The sequence below is a fragment of the Dama dama genome, chromosome 26 (genome assembly GCF_033118175.1).
Source record: "Dama dama isolate Ldn47 chromosome 26, ASM3311817v1, whole genome shotgun sequence".
Lineage (NCBI taxonomy): Eukaryota > Metazoa > Chordata > Mammalia > Artiodactyla > Cervidae > Dama > Dama dama.
In genome coordinates, this window is record NC_083706.1 from 31,695,477 (window position 1) to 31,711,432 (window position 15,956).

General features: G+C 43.3%; 1 protein-coding gene across 2 annotated transcripts in view; it reads left to right on the forward strand.

The window, feature by feature from the left end:
- Positions 1-15,619, forward strand: part of HECA (hdc homolog, cell cycle regulator) — a 43,181-nt gene extending 27,562 nt beyond the window's left edge. For both annotated transcript variants that reach the window (XM_061130270.1, XM_061130271.1), the window contains exons 2-4: positions 1,457-2,506; positions 9,569-9,723; positions 12,092-15,619. In XM_061130270.1, coding sequence (XP_060986253.1) covers positions 1,457-2,506; positions 9,569-9,723; positions 12,092-12,256 — 1,370 coding nt within the window. In that variant the 3' untranslated portion in view covers positions 12,257-15,619. The remainder of the gene's footprint in view (positions 1-1,456; positions 2,507-9,568; positions 9,724-12,091) is intronic.
- The last annotated feature ends 337 nt before the right edge of the window (positions 15,620-15,956 follow it).

Genomic DNA, 15,956 nt, shown 5'->3' on the forward strand with positions numbered 1-15,956 from the left:
GTGTGTCCATATATTTCATCCTTTTAAGAACCATATAAAGTCTATTCAGTTGACACCTGCATTTTATACAGAGGAAGGTGACACAAAGAGAAGTAAGCTGTCGGCGAGCACACAGCTCATCGGTGGTACTGCTGGAGTTCTCAGCCAGGCAGTCAGGCTGCAGAGTTCATGCTGCAAATTGCTACCCTGGGCACTTGGGGCTTGGACAAGTAAAGATGAAGCGTTGTGACTCCCAGGAGGTAGATGGGGAAGCCATAGTAATCACGGAGGTGGATAAGTCAGTTTGGGCCACTTTGCCGAGTTCCTGGAATCCCACACTGAAGGGGATGATTGGACCATAGAGGGCCATCGGCTTGATGGGCCCCATCATTGGCGTCGCTTCGTTTGGTGGCATGTTGTGCTTGTCATTGGTGGGCAGTGGGGATGCTGGGAAGGTTTAGGGAAATTGCATAGCTTCCAAATGTTCATAAATCTTATTTACTTCTTGAAATGGGGTCTACTCTGTGTTACCAAGTTTTACCTCCCTTCTGGGAACCTGCTTGGCCTTTTGTACACCCTGTGGGTAGAGATACCTTTGTGTTCCTGCTTGCTGTCCTCATAGCTTAAGGAGAATTGTTTTTTTCTTCATGAACTGGCAGTGTAATTCTCTGTAGACAAACAATTAGTTTAATCAAACATCCCGCCATTAGGTATCAGATCATTCTAGAGTGCTGGGGATGAGGCAAGTCTGTTTTCTTTTCTCCATGGTATTCAGGATTACCCAACCCTGTGAGAAAGGGTTTGAGAGCCCTTTTGGAGCTACCATCTGAACTTGTTGGTTCAGTTGTTCTTGTTATTTAGTTGCTAAGTCGTGTCCAACTCTTTGCAACTTCATGAACTGTAGCCCACCAGGCTCCTCTGTCCATGGGATTTTCCAGGCAAGAATACTGGAGTGGGTTGCCATGTCCTCCTCCAGGGGATCTTCCCAACCCAGGGGTGGAACCCACATCTCCTGCTGGGCCGGCAGATTCTTTATGGTTGAGCCACTGGGGAAGCCCTCTTGTTGGTTCCTTAGCTGCATCCTATTTTCTAGTTCAGCGGAGTGATTCATTTTTAAAAGAACCCTGAAACTGCCTGTCATTACACTCATGTCTCAGGAAGACCTCATAGGACTGTTGGAAGTACTGATGTGCAGCTAATTGCACTGTGAAGGATTTGGGCTTTTTGAAGCTAAATGGTTTTTTCAGCTGATAACAAATGTCACAGAATAAATTCATCCCACCCAAAGAAAGCGGTGAGCGTTTTCTAACCCGGTCTGGTGTTGTTCCAGTAGTGGGAATCTCCACACCAGAAACGAGCTGTCCCTTTGGCATGAAGGGGCTCAGGCGGGATGGTGAGTGCGCTTTGCCCTCACTCTTGGCGCCGGCTGGAATGGCAGAGCGCGCCGCTGAATCTCTCTCTCTCTGCTTCTCCCCAGAAGCCCCTTGTGCGACGCCCCTGCTCTGCAGCTTCGGGAGGCCGGTGGACCTGGAGAAGGACGACTCCCAGAAGGTGGTGTGCAACAACGAGCAGTGCCCGCACAGCTGCTGGATGCACCTGCAGTGCTTCTACGAGTGGGAGAGCAGCATCCTGGTCCAGTTCAACTGCATCGGCCGCGCGCGCAGCTGGAACGAGAAGCAGTGCCGCCAGAACATGTGGACCAAGAAGGGCTACGACCTGGCCTTCCGCTTCTGCTCCTGCCGCTGCGGCCAGGGCCACCTGAAGAAGGACACGGACTGGTACCCGGTGAAGCGGATGCAAGACGAGAAGAAGAAGAAGTCGGGGTCGGAGAAGAACAGCGGGAGGCCCCCCGGCGAGGCGGTGGAGGAGGCCAAGAAGTGCCGGCCGCCCTCCAAGCCCCAGAAAGGCCCGAGCCACGACCTGCCCCGCCGGCACTCCATGGACCGGCAGAACTCGCAGGAGAAGGGCGGCGCCGGGGCCGGCGCGGCAGCCTACGGGGCGCGCTCGCCCTGCGGCTCCCCGGGCCAGTCCCCGCCCACCGGCTACTCCATCCTCTCCCCCGCCCACTTCAGCGGCCCCCGCTCCTCCAGGTACCTCGGGGAGTTCCTCAAGAACGCCATCCACCTGGAGCCTCACAAAAAGGCCCTGGCCGGGGGCCACGTGTTCCGAAACGCCCACTTTGACTATAGTCCGGTGGGGTTGTCCGTTCATAGGGGGGGCCACTTCGATGCGCCAGTGCAGTTCCTCCGGCGCCTGGACCTGTCCGAGCTCCTGACTCACATCCCCCGGCACAAGCTGAACACTTTCCACGTGCGGATGGAGGACGATGCCCAGATGGGCCAGGGCGAGGACCTGCGCAAGTTCATCCTGGCAGCCCTGAGCGCCAGCCACAGGAACGTGGTGAACTGCGCCCTGTGCCACCGGGCGCTCCCGGTGTTCGAGCAGTTCCCGCTGGTGGACGGAACTCTGTTCTTAAGCCCCTCGAGACACGATGAGATCGAATACGATGTTCCCTGTCACCTTCAAGGTACAGGTGTTCACTCACCTTGCCTGTTTTCTGTGTGTGAGAAGTGAAAAGCCAACGAGAAGGGATGGCTGTGTTTGGGCTTCATTTTAACTGCGGGTGTGTTTTTGTTCTAGTCAGGAGCTAGCTGACATTTAAATATTTCAGCTCTGCCCAGTGAGGTGGTGGAGATGGTATCCTTCACTCTGATGTCACGGTATACCAAGTATACAGTGGTCCTGGTGGGTAATTTTATGTTTTTGTCTTGCTCTAATTTGAAGAGAGGATTCGGATGTGTAGTGTTTAGTAATTGGGAAGAAAGTTAGAGAAGGAATTGCATAAAAATGTTTTACTTGCTATAAAATAGTTGCCTTTGAAATCTGTGTTAATATACTCAGCAAGCTATAGTATATTCTCTTTGATCCTTGTAAACATAACACAGTGAAGGAAAAGGAGGGGTCAGAGACAGTGAGTTTTTAGATTAGTTGAATTAATCTTAAAATTTGTGGAAGGTGAGACTTTCTTGATCACAGCAAAAGGAAAAGTCAGATATTACTCTGGTAGTGAGGGGTGGCTTCCCTGGTAGGTCAGCTGGTGAAGAACCTGCCTGTGATGCCGGAGACCCCGGTTCGATTCCTGGGGTCGGGAAGATCCCCTGGAGGAGGGATAGGCTACCCACTCCAGTATTCTCAGGCTTCCTTGGTGCCTCAGAAGGTAAAGAATCTTCCTGCAATGCTGAAGACCTGGGTTTGATCCCTAGGTTGGGATGATACCCTGGAGGAGGCCATGGCAACCCACTCCAGTATTCTTGCCTGGAGAATCCCTATGGACAGAGGAGCCTGGTGGGCTGCAGTACATGGGGTCACAAATAGTCGGAGATGACTGAGCGACTTAGCACACACAGGCGAGAGCAGGAGGTGGGGAGCCTGTCAGTGCTGCGGACAGCATACGGAGACTGGGACATCTCAGCCGAAAAGTGAAGGACGGCCTTGGTCAGTGGACAGAAGACTCTGTCAATTCACGTAAAACTGTTGCGTTTATATAAATATGGGATATATGACATATGAGCTGTTTATAACTTTAAAACTGTGCTGAGAAAGCCTATAGTAAGAAGGATATATCCCCACGTAACTTCTTCCTACCAGCCCCTGCTGTCTCACTTCTCAGAGACACTCTCAAATCTTAACTAACTTCATATTTTTACCATCATAATTTTAAAACGGCTAACTTCATTCTCCAATTTTAGGTATTACCTATTGATATATCTTTAAAAATTAAAAAAAAATTTTTGGGCTGTGGGCACGGGCTTTTCTCTAGTTGCTATGGGGTGGGGGGGGGGGGGGTGGCTAGTCTGTAGTTGCCTTGGGCGGGCTTCTTGTGGTGGCTTCTCTTAAGGTGGAGCCTGGGCTCCAGGGCGCGAGGGCTTCAGTAGTTACGGCATTTGGGCTCAGTAGTTTCAGCTCCCAGCTCTAGAGCACAGGCTCAATAGTTGGGCTCACTGGCTTAGTTGCTCTGCCGTATGTGGGGTCTTCCTGGACCAGGGATCAAACCTGTGTCTCCTGTATTGGCAGGTGGATTCTTTACCGCTACCCACAGGGAAGTAAAGTATTGATCTACTTTTAAGGTGGATGAGGATTTATGCTTTCTTGTGTCTTCCCCTTTCTCTCAGGATAATGCATCAGAATTCTTAGTTGAATACATCACAATTCTTAGTTGAATCCTTAGTGATTTTGCTGTTATGAGTATGTAAATATTTTGTTCTGAGCCAGCAAGTATAGATGTATTTCCTGTATAGAGAGTCATGTGTTCCAGGACACCTTTTGTTTTTATCAGAGTTAATAATTGCTTAACCTTTATTGAAGCTTTGGTTGATAGTTCTAACTCTCCAGCAACTCTACAAACCACCTTTCAAAAACATTTCCACATTACCAGTCAAATATTTTACGAATTTTTTTCTAGAAATTTTTTTTGTGGACACTTTCACCTTCCTGCTCCTGTCCATCCTTGTGCACCTAAATACTACCTAGTTGTACTACTTAGGTGTCCTAGGAATTCCTTCATCTCTTTCCTGTTTTTTATCTTCTGCTTCCTTGATCTCACACTTTCTTTTTTATTCTTAATTTCCTGTTTGTTGAGAAGCATCCTTTAGGAACTTTCTGAGAAAGGAGACTTGGGAATAGATGTTTTCAGATGTTGAAAGTCTGATAGTATCTTGATTCTGTTTTCACACTTGATTGGTAGTTGGCTGCGTATAGTCTTCCAAGTTATAATTATTTTCCCTTTGGAATTTTGAAGGCTTTTCTTCACTGACTCCTGTAGTCCCATGTTGCTACTGAGAAATCTAATATTATTCTTACTCCTGTTCCTTCATCCCGGCTTCCTATCCTCCAAAGGTTTTTAGATTTTCTCTTTCTAGTATTCTGAAGTTTCACCATGATGTGACTCTCTTTTTCCATTCATTGTGCAAGATGCTTTCTTAACTTTATGATTTTGTAAACTTAGAGTCTTCAGTTTGGGGAAATTTTCTTTTGATTTATTTCTTTGATTTACTCCCATTTTCGTTTTCTTCCCTTTTTTTTTTTTTTAACTCTGTAAAACAGTTAATCAGATGTTGGACCTCTTAGACTGGTCCTTTTTTTTTTTTTTTTTTTTTTTTTGAGGTGGAAAAGATGCTTCATTATGTTTTTGGTCCTGTTGTTCATCTCTTTATCATTTTCTCTGGAAGATTTCTGTGATTTTATATTCCAATATTTCTACTGAGTTTAAGGTTTTCTATTCTGTGTTGTATTTGTAATTTCCTAAAGTTCTTTTTAATAGCATCCTGTTCTTATTTCATGGATGCTATTTCTATTTTATTTTTCTCAGCAGGAAAAGTGAGCTGAATTTGGTCTTACGCGTTTTCTGGAATTTCACCTATTCCTCTGTGTCTTTTCGCCTTTGTTATTGGGCAAACCACTCTGAAACTTAGTGGTGTGAAACAGTGATGATTTATAATTTCTCACAGTTCTATGAGTTGGTTGGTTAGGATGGCATCTTACATGTCTCGCAGTTGGCAGACTGGTTGACCTTGGGAGCCTTGGCTAGAATGGCTTATCCCTGCTTATACATCCTTTCATGTGCCAGTAGACCAGCCGGGGCTTTTTCACATGCTGTTTTCAGGACGGCAGTGAAGATGGGGAGAATGTAGCTGCATGGCCTTTCCGTCTTGAGACGTAAGCTTGGGACTGAGTAACTCACTTCAGTCACATTCTGTTCTTCAAAATAAGCTGTCAGGCTATCCCAGATTCAGGGGATCATTCAGTAGACTCTGCTTCTTGATGAAAGTATACACTGTGTGGTTATTTAGTAATAAATTACTCTTTCTCCTTTAGCACTTCATCTCAACCTCCCCTGTGCTTTTTGTCCAGTTTCAGAGCTGCACCATTTACTATTTCTCCATTTTATTTCTGACCTCATATTTTGGTTCACAGTTACAAGTATGTCATTGTTTCATGGAAGATGGAATTTGTATTTTGTTACATGATCTTTCTACTGTGCAGGGATAATTATAGAGGAAAGAAGATGGAAACATCTTCATCATTTCATGACTGGAAATATTCTTCATGAAAATGAATGAGGATACAAGGGTATAGGGTACAAGCGAGGAGAGTTGTCCTTTTTCTATTCATGATGGACAGATTCCTTTCATTTAGTCAGTTCATCAACCAGCCAGACTTACACATTGCATACTTGAACTGGGTACTATCAGTTCTTGCTACTCATCAGTCTATAATCTTAGGATGTAAGATGCATTTATAAAAATGTAACTTACCAGGCCTAAGGCACTAGTCTCACCTGTGGAAGTGGTATCACCTGGCTATTATGTACATACAGCAGCATCTTATCATTTCCAAGGAGGAAAGGGGCACTTTGACCTGGATAGTCAAAGGAGGCAGTGTGAAGACAGATCAGGAGGTGTGCTGGACTTTGATAAACTCAGGGTCTAACTACTACGTCAGGTGTTTGTTGATAAGGAGTAGTGTGAGCAAAGGAATGATGGTTCATAAAAAGGTCAGGAGACAGAGAACTGAGAGAACCGTTTGGCTGGAGCAGAGGTTCTCGAGTGGAAAATGAGTATAAAGTACGTGGAGAACAGATAATAGATGTCCTTTCAAGCCATAACAAAGAGCTTTGCCATGTTGATGAGTTGAAGAATTTAGCAAAAAAATTTTTTTTTTAAAGCCAATGGTAGCTTGGGAGAAAAATTGTTTGCAAGGGGTGGAAGTTATGCAGTTGTAACTTAAATCTCCATTCTAGATGCAAGGAGAAAAGGGACCAGCCGAGTGGTGACAGTGGAGATTGAAAGGTGGGAATAGCTGTAAGAGGTTATGTTAAAGGGAAGATTACAGCTTTGGAGACAGCTTGACTGTGGAGCATGAAGATGTGTCCTTGTTGGCTCACTCTTAGTGTAGACAAAGTAAATGGTATCATGAACAGGAGTGGAGAAAGTTGGGGAAGGGACCAGGCCTTAGACAAAAGAAGATGAGGCATTTCTGTGTATTGGGTTTGAAGAGATGCTGGGACTTTTGTGTGGAGATGTCTCTCACAAGTGCTATGAGAAATAAACACCTAAGGTGAACATTGAAGCTTATTTATAATGTTAGTGGCTAAAAGAGTGGAAGAGCTCTTGAGTGGGGAGAAAAGAGAAGGAAAAGCAGGAGTATATGACCGAGCCCAGGACTGATCTTGGATACCCATCAGAGAGTGGATGAGAAGAGTAAAAATTAGATAGCCTGAAAATTCGTGTGTCTGTACACACCTGAAGTACATATACATCCACAGATAATGAGTGCATTAGGTGTGTACCACAAAGGTCTTGAACAGTTTGATTGTTGATAATAAAAATCTGAGGATCTGGGTGTTTTATCAGTACCCGACAAGTCAGTGCACAAGTGGGGCCTTGGCGTATGTCCGTGTTTTTATTGCCACATCTAAGAGCAGTCTGTGCAGTCTTTTATATAACAAGCCAGTGTCACTCTTTCTTCCATTCCAGAGTTTCAACCATGTATTCCTCAAAGCCTTTTCAGTTCCAGTAGAAGGGCCCATTCCAGGCCGTAAGATTCCAGGCTGTAGTTGGTGATACACTCCTGAAATATTGTGTTATTTCCAGTGGTGGATCCTGTGGATTGTCATTCCCTTGCCCTGGGGCGCGTCCCCGTCACTGTCGTCCCTAGCTTCCAGCTCCTCTTCCCTGACTTTTCCAGACGAAGAAGCTTTTGCTTAGTTGTGATCATTTATGAAGATTTAATAATTTATTAATTTACTGATAAGATGGACTTAAGAATTTCTTTTGGTACTTCTTTACCACTTAGAACAACAGAAATCTACTATTTGTTTGAATTCACAATCCTAGAATAGATTTAGAAATTTTAAATTCTCAGTACTTAGGACAATGTGTAAACAGTAATTGAAACAAATCCAGAGACTCAGTCCAAGCCAGGAATTCCCATGCTGTAGAGTGGAGGTTAAGAGTCAGATAGAAATTTAAGACTGGACTTTGCTACTTACTATCTTTTTGAACTTGAGCAAGCTACTTCAGCTCTAGTAAGTTTTACTTCCTTCTATCTGAAGTGGGAATAACAATAATGAGTCACATAGCCTCCAAGCACAGTGCCAGGCCCTGGGTAAGCACTCAGTGAGGTTCACTGTCAACTTCATCATAGTGGTTATTGCTACCAACATGTGACTTCTCCATCTGTCCCTGCCCCAACCAGCCACCGGGGTGTCTTTGAGTGTTGGAGAACTGCAGTGAGTAAGTCTAGGAGAGGGATTGGAAATGAAGCCTTTTCCAGTGGCAGCTGGATACTGAACTGACATCCTGAAATGCCCTCGGCCACTCTGAGTGGGCATGGCATGTGAGATCATTTTATTTTCAGAACACTACAGAGCAGAGGTGGGCAGTATTGCAAGAAACTCTTGTCACCCATCCCATTTTTGGCAGAGGCCGCCAAGGTTAAAATGTCTTTGGCTGTTGACATGTTCCATCCGTTCATGCAACATACCATTATGGAGTGCTTTCCATATTCCAGATACCGTGCTAGACATTGCATCTTCAAGGAGGGCATAGTTCTCACAGAGGTGGAGAGAGTCTTGTAAACGAATGAAATGAAAGGTTTCCTCATAAGTACTGTATATATCCCTTTCCAATGGGTAAGGAGCAGGCTGGCCCTTAACCACTGAAAAGATGGCAGTGGGCCCCACATTCTGAATAAGAAACTGCGTGGGAGCATGTGTCCTGCTGACGGTGGTTTTTAGCATAGTGGAACCCTGATCCCCACGAGGAGAGCACGTTGTGGCTGCTACCTGTTGCCTGGTGCTGGACATTCTAACTCTTCCTGATTTGAACCTAAACCATTCCATATAAACTAGGGTGATGTCTTTCCTTTATAAGCATTAGGTATCGATAAATGGTAGAGGGGTGAGGTTGCGACTTTCAAGAGCCTAGTAAATAACAAGACATCGAACTCCTTTCGGAAAAAAACACAAGTAAGATATAATTCTGGTTCCTAAATTGGATGTGGTGATGGCTGAGCAATTTTGGAGGCAAGAATGGTTAACGTAGTAATTTTGGCTGTGGCATAATTCTGGGCTATCAATACCAAGACAGACTCTGGGCTTTTTATGAGGGGATAGTGAGAACCCCTGAGCACAGACCAGCATTACTGGTTCAGCCTCCATATTCCACAGTAGACCTCTGAGCAGAAAGTCCTGCATGATCCCAGGTTGGTTATGAGCCTCTGTGGCTTGGTCACATGAGTTTGGATATACGTATTGTAAACTTGGCAGCACTTTTCAGAAAAGTGAGTTGAAGCCAGTGTTTAATAAGGTTGAACTTACAGTACATGTGTCATTGACAGTAGTTGGTAATCCATCATTATTCTAAAAGGACAACTTGGGGATATATGATGTGTACCATCTATTTTGCTTTCTATATTTGTTCAGATGAAGAAGTGTTGGCTCATAACTGATACGTAAGTGACTGTTTAGTCCCCTTGGTGACCAGAGGGGACTGCTCTCAGCCTCTCAGCCCCTGTCTTCTCTGCACAGGGAGGCTCATGCACCTGTATGCGGTGTGCGTGGACTGCCTGGAGGGTGTGCACAAGATCATCTGCATCAAGTGTAAGTCGCGCTGGGATGGCAGCTGGCACCAGCTGGGCACCATGTACACCTACGACATCCTGGCCGCCTCGCCGTGCTGCCAGGTTGGTGACGACCCGCGGGGCAAGCGGGGGGCTCGGGCTCTGTCCCCGGGGACATGGGAGAGTCCTGGGGCGGCGCTGGAGGGGTGGGAGGGCGCGCAGAACCTGTCGTAGGAAGGAGCGGCCAAGGGCCTCCAGGAGTCCAGCAGTGAGGGGGGCCGCTGTTCCCGGGATACTTGGTGGTCATTAAACGGGACCTTGCAGGATAATGTATAATTCTGTGGGAAATAGTTTCAGTCTTTTAAGTCATAAAAAGCACATCTTAAATGGCAGAAAAGCACACTTTGATTTGTAAAAAGTGAACATGAAAAGGACTCTGCTAGCCTGTTACTAGAGATTGTCTCTGGATGATGGGATGGGATGCTCAGTGGTTCCTTTAGTTTTCTTCTTGTTTACTTAGAGTTTTTAAAGCTTTAGATGTAAGAAAAAGTTGTCATTTAAAAGGAAAGAAGAAAGTCTCACTTCCTCTCGTAGACAGGATTTTCTTTTTGTTTCCTTTGTGTGGGACAGTGCAGTTTATACAGGATCTGCCTGCCATGGAATGTGTCTGAGGCTGACTGGAGAGATTTGTAATCCTTAAAGCTCTGCTAAGGGGAGGCATATTCTGATGCTAAGAAAGCATCTGAAATTTAGCTGTCATGAGGAAAAGAGGGAAGTATTAGCATGTGAAAATGCATTAAATAAGTCCATAGAAACAGGAGACAAAACAAAATCCTTGGAAATGTCTTGATTTGTTTCCAAGTGCTTTGGAAAAGGAAATGCTTTTTGTATAATTCCTTGATATTTACAGGCTGGAGAGATTATTTTCCTTTCCTCTTAAGTGGTTAAGCCTTTAATATAAACACCTGATAAACATTTCAGTGGTTTATTAATAGTTTTATATCTTTAGCATTATGATTTGATTTTCATAAAGAGAACATCCTTACCATTAGCAATTTATTCAGAAGATAAGCTGTGTTGGTTGAATGAAGAAGTTGACAGGGTTGGTATTTCAGTCTTTCTGTGTCTGTACAACTGATCTTAGAAGAGAAATGTAGTTGTGAGAGCCCTGAATGGTCATTCGTAGCCTGTCATCTGATTCTAGATATAATTGATTGCTTTTATGCTATTCTCATACACAGACCACATTTCCATTTTAAAACTTAGCCTTGGAAATGAGATGTCATTGTCTTTTACTAATAGTTACTCCTTGTAGCATTTTATAATACCCAGTGTACCTTGATGCCTGCTCTTGAGATGAGAGAAACAAGAGGAAGAGCTCCCTCCCACACACACCAGTCACCTTTGAAAGAAACAGGGACGTGAAAGACTGTGTGGGCCTGTAACTCGTAAGAGTGCTAGCACTGGAAAGGACTCTCTATTTTTCACATGCAGTGGAGGCCTGAACAATCAGAACTTTTCCCCCAGGTCTACCCATAGCATGACCACACACCTCTGTCACTCCTCGCCTGGTGCTCTTTCTACTTCCCCACTGACAGGCCCTGGAATTGCTGTCTTATCTTCAGGGAGAAAAGCACAGTGGTATCGTGCCACACCCAGCCTGTTGTTACTCACCATATATTTCTTCCTTACAACAATTTAATCCCAGACACTTTGTTTTTTTTTATTCTGGCCCCTTACTGGAGTGGACTTAAAAAAAAAAAATCAATTTTTTGACTTAAAAAAAATCAATTAACTATGTTCACTGAGAAAGGTACAAATGTTAGATGCTGCTTTATAATTTCCTATTATTCACTGAAGTCCTTGGACCTATTGCTGAAAGCTTAGGTCTGGTGCTAATAGAGGGGGGCCAGGGCATGGATGAAGGTACAGTGTTCTTGCAGGTTCCAGAAGCCTCAGCGTAAACATGGCCCTTATTTCCAGATCCTCAATTTTACTAGAGTATTTGAGGGAAATTTTATTTTTACCTCAAAGAAAGCAGAAGTGTAGTTAGGAGTAGAATGAAAAATGTATATACATTTAAGAAATAAACTCAAAAACAATCTTCAAAGAAATTTCGTGCAGGTTCGGATGAGAGAGGTTGGTTTCAGCCACTTTTTAAAACCCACAGGGAAGAGATTTTCGCTTGTTAGGTGTTTTACTAGAGAAGTTTAGGCAGTACAGGTTTCTTCCCATCAGTAGAGTAATTATAAGCAGTGCTGCACATCAGGAGAGAAATGAAGAATCGTTAATCTATTAGGTGGATGGATAAATATTTGCCTGTATGATATCTCCTGCTTATCTGATGCTCTGCCCACTCTGTTTGGGGTAATAAAGGGATGCTTTATTAAACTCCTGATCCGTTTCCCAGGTAAGCAGTCTTGAGTGTTGGTCGGCAACGCTGGGGGGCAGAGGGCTAGTGTGGCTCACAGCATCTTGTGTCCCCCCGCAGGCCCGCCTGAACTGCAAGCACTGCGGGAAGCCGGTGATCGACGTGCGGATTGGCATGCAGTACTTCTCCGAGTACAGCAACGTCCAGCAGTGTCCACACTGTGGCAACCTGGACTACCATTTCGTGAAGCCATTTTCCTCCTTCAAAGTTCTTGAAGCTTATTGATGAAAGCTTTGCTTTAGTAATAGCTATTTTATTGGTATTACTTTGTTACATATCTTTTCTAGGGAAGCCTTCTGTGACATTCGTTTCTTTTCTAATTGAAAGGAGAGTTCCTTTGTGTACGTGCCACTTCCAGGGCGCCTGCCCCTTGCCCTCTCTTGACTCCCACGTGTTAGTCTGTGGCCATGACCAGAGCCCAGCCAGGTACTCCTGTGAGCTTGGGGGAGTGGTTCACTAAGAGTCTCTCAGGCAGCTTTTAGGGTGGTGGGGAGGATGGGGTGACTTTAGGAAAGGGATCACATGGTCATAAACTGAGAGCATAGAAGGAGCTGGGAAGAAACTTACTAAGGTATTAACTGTCTAAAGATCCGCTTTTAGGTCTTCTCTGGGCCTTGGGAAAAACATGCGACAAGTGAATGTAAGCTATGCCAGGAGAGCTGCTGATGTGCTCGTCCGCGTTAGTCTGGCGCCCTGCAGCACACCCTGCCCTGCGGCTTCCGCCACTGACAGGTCACCGGGAAGGACCGGAGTCCTGGTTCTGTCCCTGTGGTGTTCTAGCAGCCAGTTTTCATACTGAAAATGATATCCGAATTAAAAGGCACATGAAAACAATGGGTGTTGCACATACTTTTAGGTAAAACTGACGCGTAACAAAGAGAATATGCTCGAAGAATTTGGAAATGATGCACACTGACTCCGAGGGCGCAAGGGCAGAGCCCAGTCATTTGAATTGTGTCTTTGAGGTTGGTCAAACAAGCTTGTAAGGAGAATTCCATGAATAACATGATTTGGGCGGTACTGATTTATATAGGTTCACACTGTCAAAGTGTCATTTGATGTCAGATCCTTCTCACAGGTAAATCTCACAGCCACAGACCCTAACTGGTGAGTTTCACAAGCAATCATTGCCACACTTACCTTCCCCCCAAACTGCTTATGGCTGCATTTTACTCTGTTAGTGCTGAGTTTCCAAAATCAAAGATTTGACCTTCAGAAGGAATGGAAAAAAATTATTTGTGAAGCTTTGAGGAAAAGAATAATTTTAGTATTTCTTTTTAAAGTGTTTCATTTTGGAAGATCACCAATAATAATGCATAACAATATGTTTGAGAATAGATTATTCTGAAGATCTCCATGATACCTTACCACTGGTGAAAAAGATGGTAATTTATAGAACTTTGTTAGTCAGAGCATTGAGCTTTCTAAAATACAGCCTCTGTTTATTAGAGTTTCCTGATTTAAATAGACTGACACCCCATATCTTTATAAAACTGGAATTGGAATATGATTTCTCAAAAAATGAATTTGGTAATTTCAACTATAATACACATATGTGTTATAAGGATGCTGAGAATATCCTTTTATGGGTAACTAAATTTGGGGTTATGTGGATATTTTCTGTTATTTAGTTTATATCATTTACCCCCCTCACCCTCCAGAAAAAAACAGTTGTTTTTCCTCTCAGAAGTGTTTAAGCATCAGTGCAAGTGAGTTTCAGCTCTGCTACGTGGAATGTTTGATGTTTTGTTTGAAGGAACACAGCTGACTGTGAGAGTTTGACTAATACTCTTTGTCTTTGGTTTGGATGATGATAACTTGGCTGACCACATCTAGTTTGATGTTTGATGATCTGAAGAATATTTCACAGTGGGGGGAGATGCTCAACGCTCATATGACACAGCAAGTTGTTATTGGTCTGACAGTGTTTGATGCAAGGAAACGAGGTCTATAGGACATAGCTCTTGCAAATCTGTCTTTGATATACAAAACTGTAACTGAATCAGCTGTTTCCTTATTGATTCTCTGTCATGTACCAGGTATAAAAAAATTGAGGAGTTTTTCTTTTCAGAGTACCATTGGATTTTATTTCTGAATTTCAAATGAGTAGTAAAATATTTGTAATGCTGTTCTTTAACCCACCTAAATTTCTAAAGAGAAACCTGCTTGTATTGTTGTTCTGAAGCTTAAAAGCTTACATGTAGATCACCTACATGCCCCTCAGCCTAAAACTAGTGCAAGCGCAGATGTGTTCAACATTTTCCCCTAACATTGTTGTCTACTCTTGGAGAAATAAGTATGAGGAGGTTTCACTATAACTGAGTAAAATTTGCTTGTGGCCTTTATTTTGATGGTTCTGTTAGGATTCTGTGGGTGCTAAATTGATAACGCCTTTACGGCATTGCATTCTTGACTAAAATGGAAAATTTGGCAGATTTGAGAATAAAATATAATTGAGTATGCAACCATGTGAAGAATAAATTTTATTTTGGAATCTGCTGACCTTAATATTTTCATCGTACTTTCTAGAAGTACTTTGCTCTGAGTACCTTGATAAGAATTGGAATGTACCAAAAAAGATCATTATTTTGGTTGAGGTTCAGATGTTAAAGGATATTAGTCACCCAAGAGGTCCATTTTCTGTTTTTCTGATAGTGTTCAATGACATGAACCCACTTATAGGTAATTTTTATCTACTTTAACTTGTTTTATCATTTATTTTTAAGAGTTAAACCTTGAACAAATAAAATTACCTGCTTTAGTTTAGTGGGATGACTATTTCTGATCGTATCGTCATCTTCTCTTCAGGCTAGCTCAGTTCTCTTCACTCTCTTCTGTTTTCTGGTTGCATTTGAAGCAATTGATACACCTATGGCCATGAAGTTAGGGAGTGGGCTGAATTATCCCATTGTAATTAAGAAAGAGCTTTTTCCAAACAGTCTTTAATTTCCAGTTTTTGTAAAAGAAGTGTATTCATTTTGGGAATAAAAATTATTTTCATATCTGCCTGGGGGGAGATGAACTCCTCAGGAAAGACTATCCCTAGGTGTTTAAATCCTAAAACTAACAGAAGAACTTTGAATGTAACTTGTTAGATCACCCAGACTAACTTGCCGAAATCTTTCTTTTTGTCCTGTAAGATCAGCGCTTAACACACGGTCTGCTCCTGTATCCGGGTCAGGCACTCCAGTTTGCTCTTCTCTTTGGTCTCATGGTGGCAGCTGTTGGGTCATTGTTGGGGAGGAGGTGAGGAGAAGGTGCTCTTGTTCAGTGTTTCGGTTCCTGTAAAAGGATGCTGCCTAACCCAACTCATCTCTGTGTCCTGCCGACTTTATTATTATTCCAGGTCATTGAAAGAAAACATAATGGATGGGCGTCATTAACACCAGCTCAAAAATACGTTCTTGTCAGTAAAGATTTCTTGTCAAGATGTCTTGGATTGCACTTTTGTTGAGAGGAGACTGTGTAAATAGTTAAAGAATGTTGATAAAACTGAAACATTTGGAATTGTGTGGTGTTAGAAGGTTTCTGTTTGTGAAATGTATGTATTAAAAATAATAAAATTTCAGAAACTAATATTGTATTCTCTCTCTAGTGTGCCGCTTTATTTTCTGTTGGGATTTTAGGTTTTTGAGCTTGGGATTGTTTGGTCAGAAAAGACAATAGAGACGTCTTTCCTAAGGTTGGGTCACTATTCATGTAGCCATTTCAAAGTCACTACTGCAGCTAATAAAGACTCAGAACTTTTTTTGCTGTTTAAAAGTGATGCGTCACATACAAATTCCCTTTACAACAAAATAAGCGTTCTACATAACAGAGTTGGTTCCATGTGGATGATCCACAATTATTGTTCTGGTTATAGGGAATCATATCTGACTAAGTAGATAATCCTGTTCTATAATTTGTTGTTGTTGTTTCTAGGCCT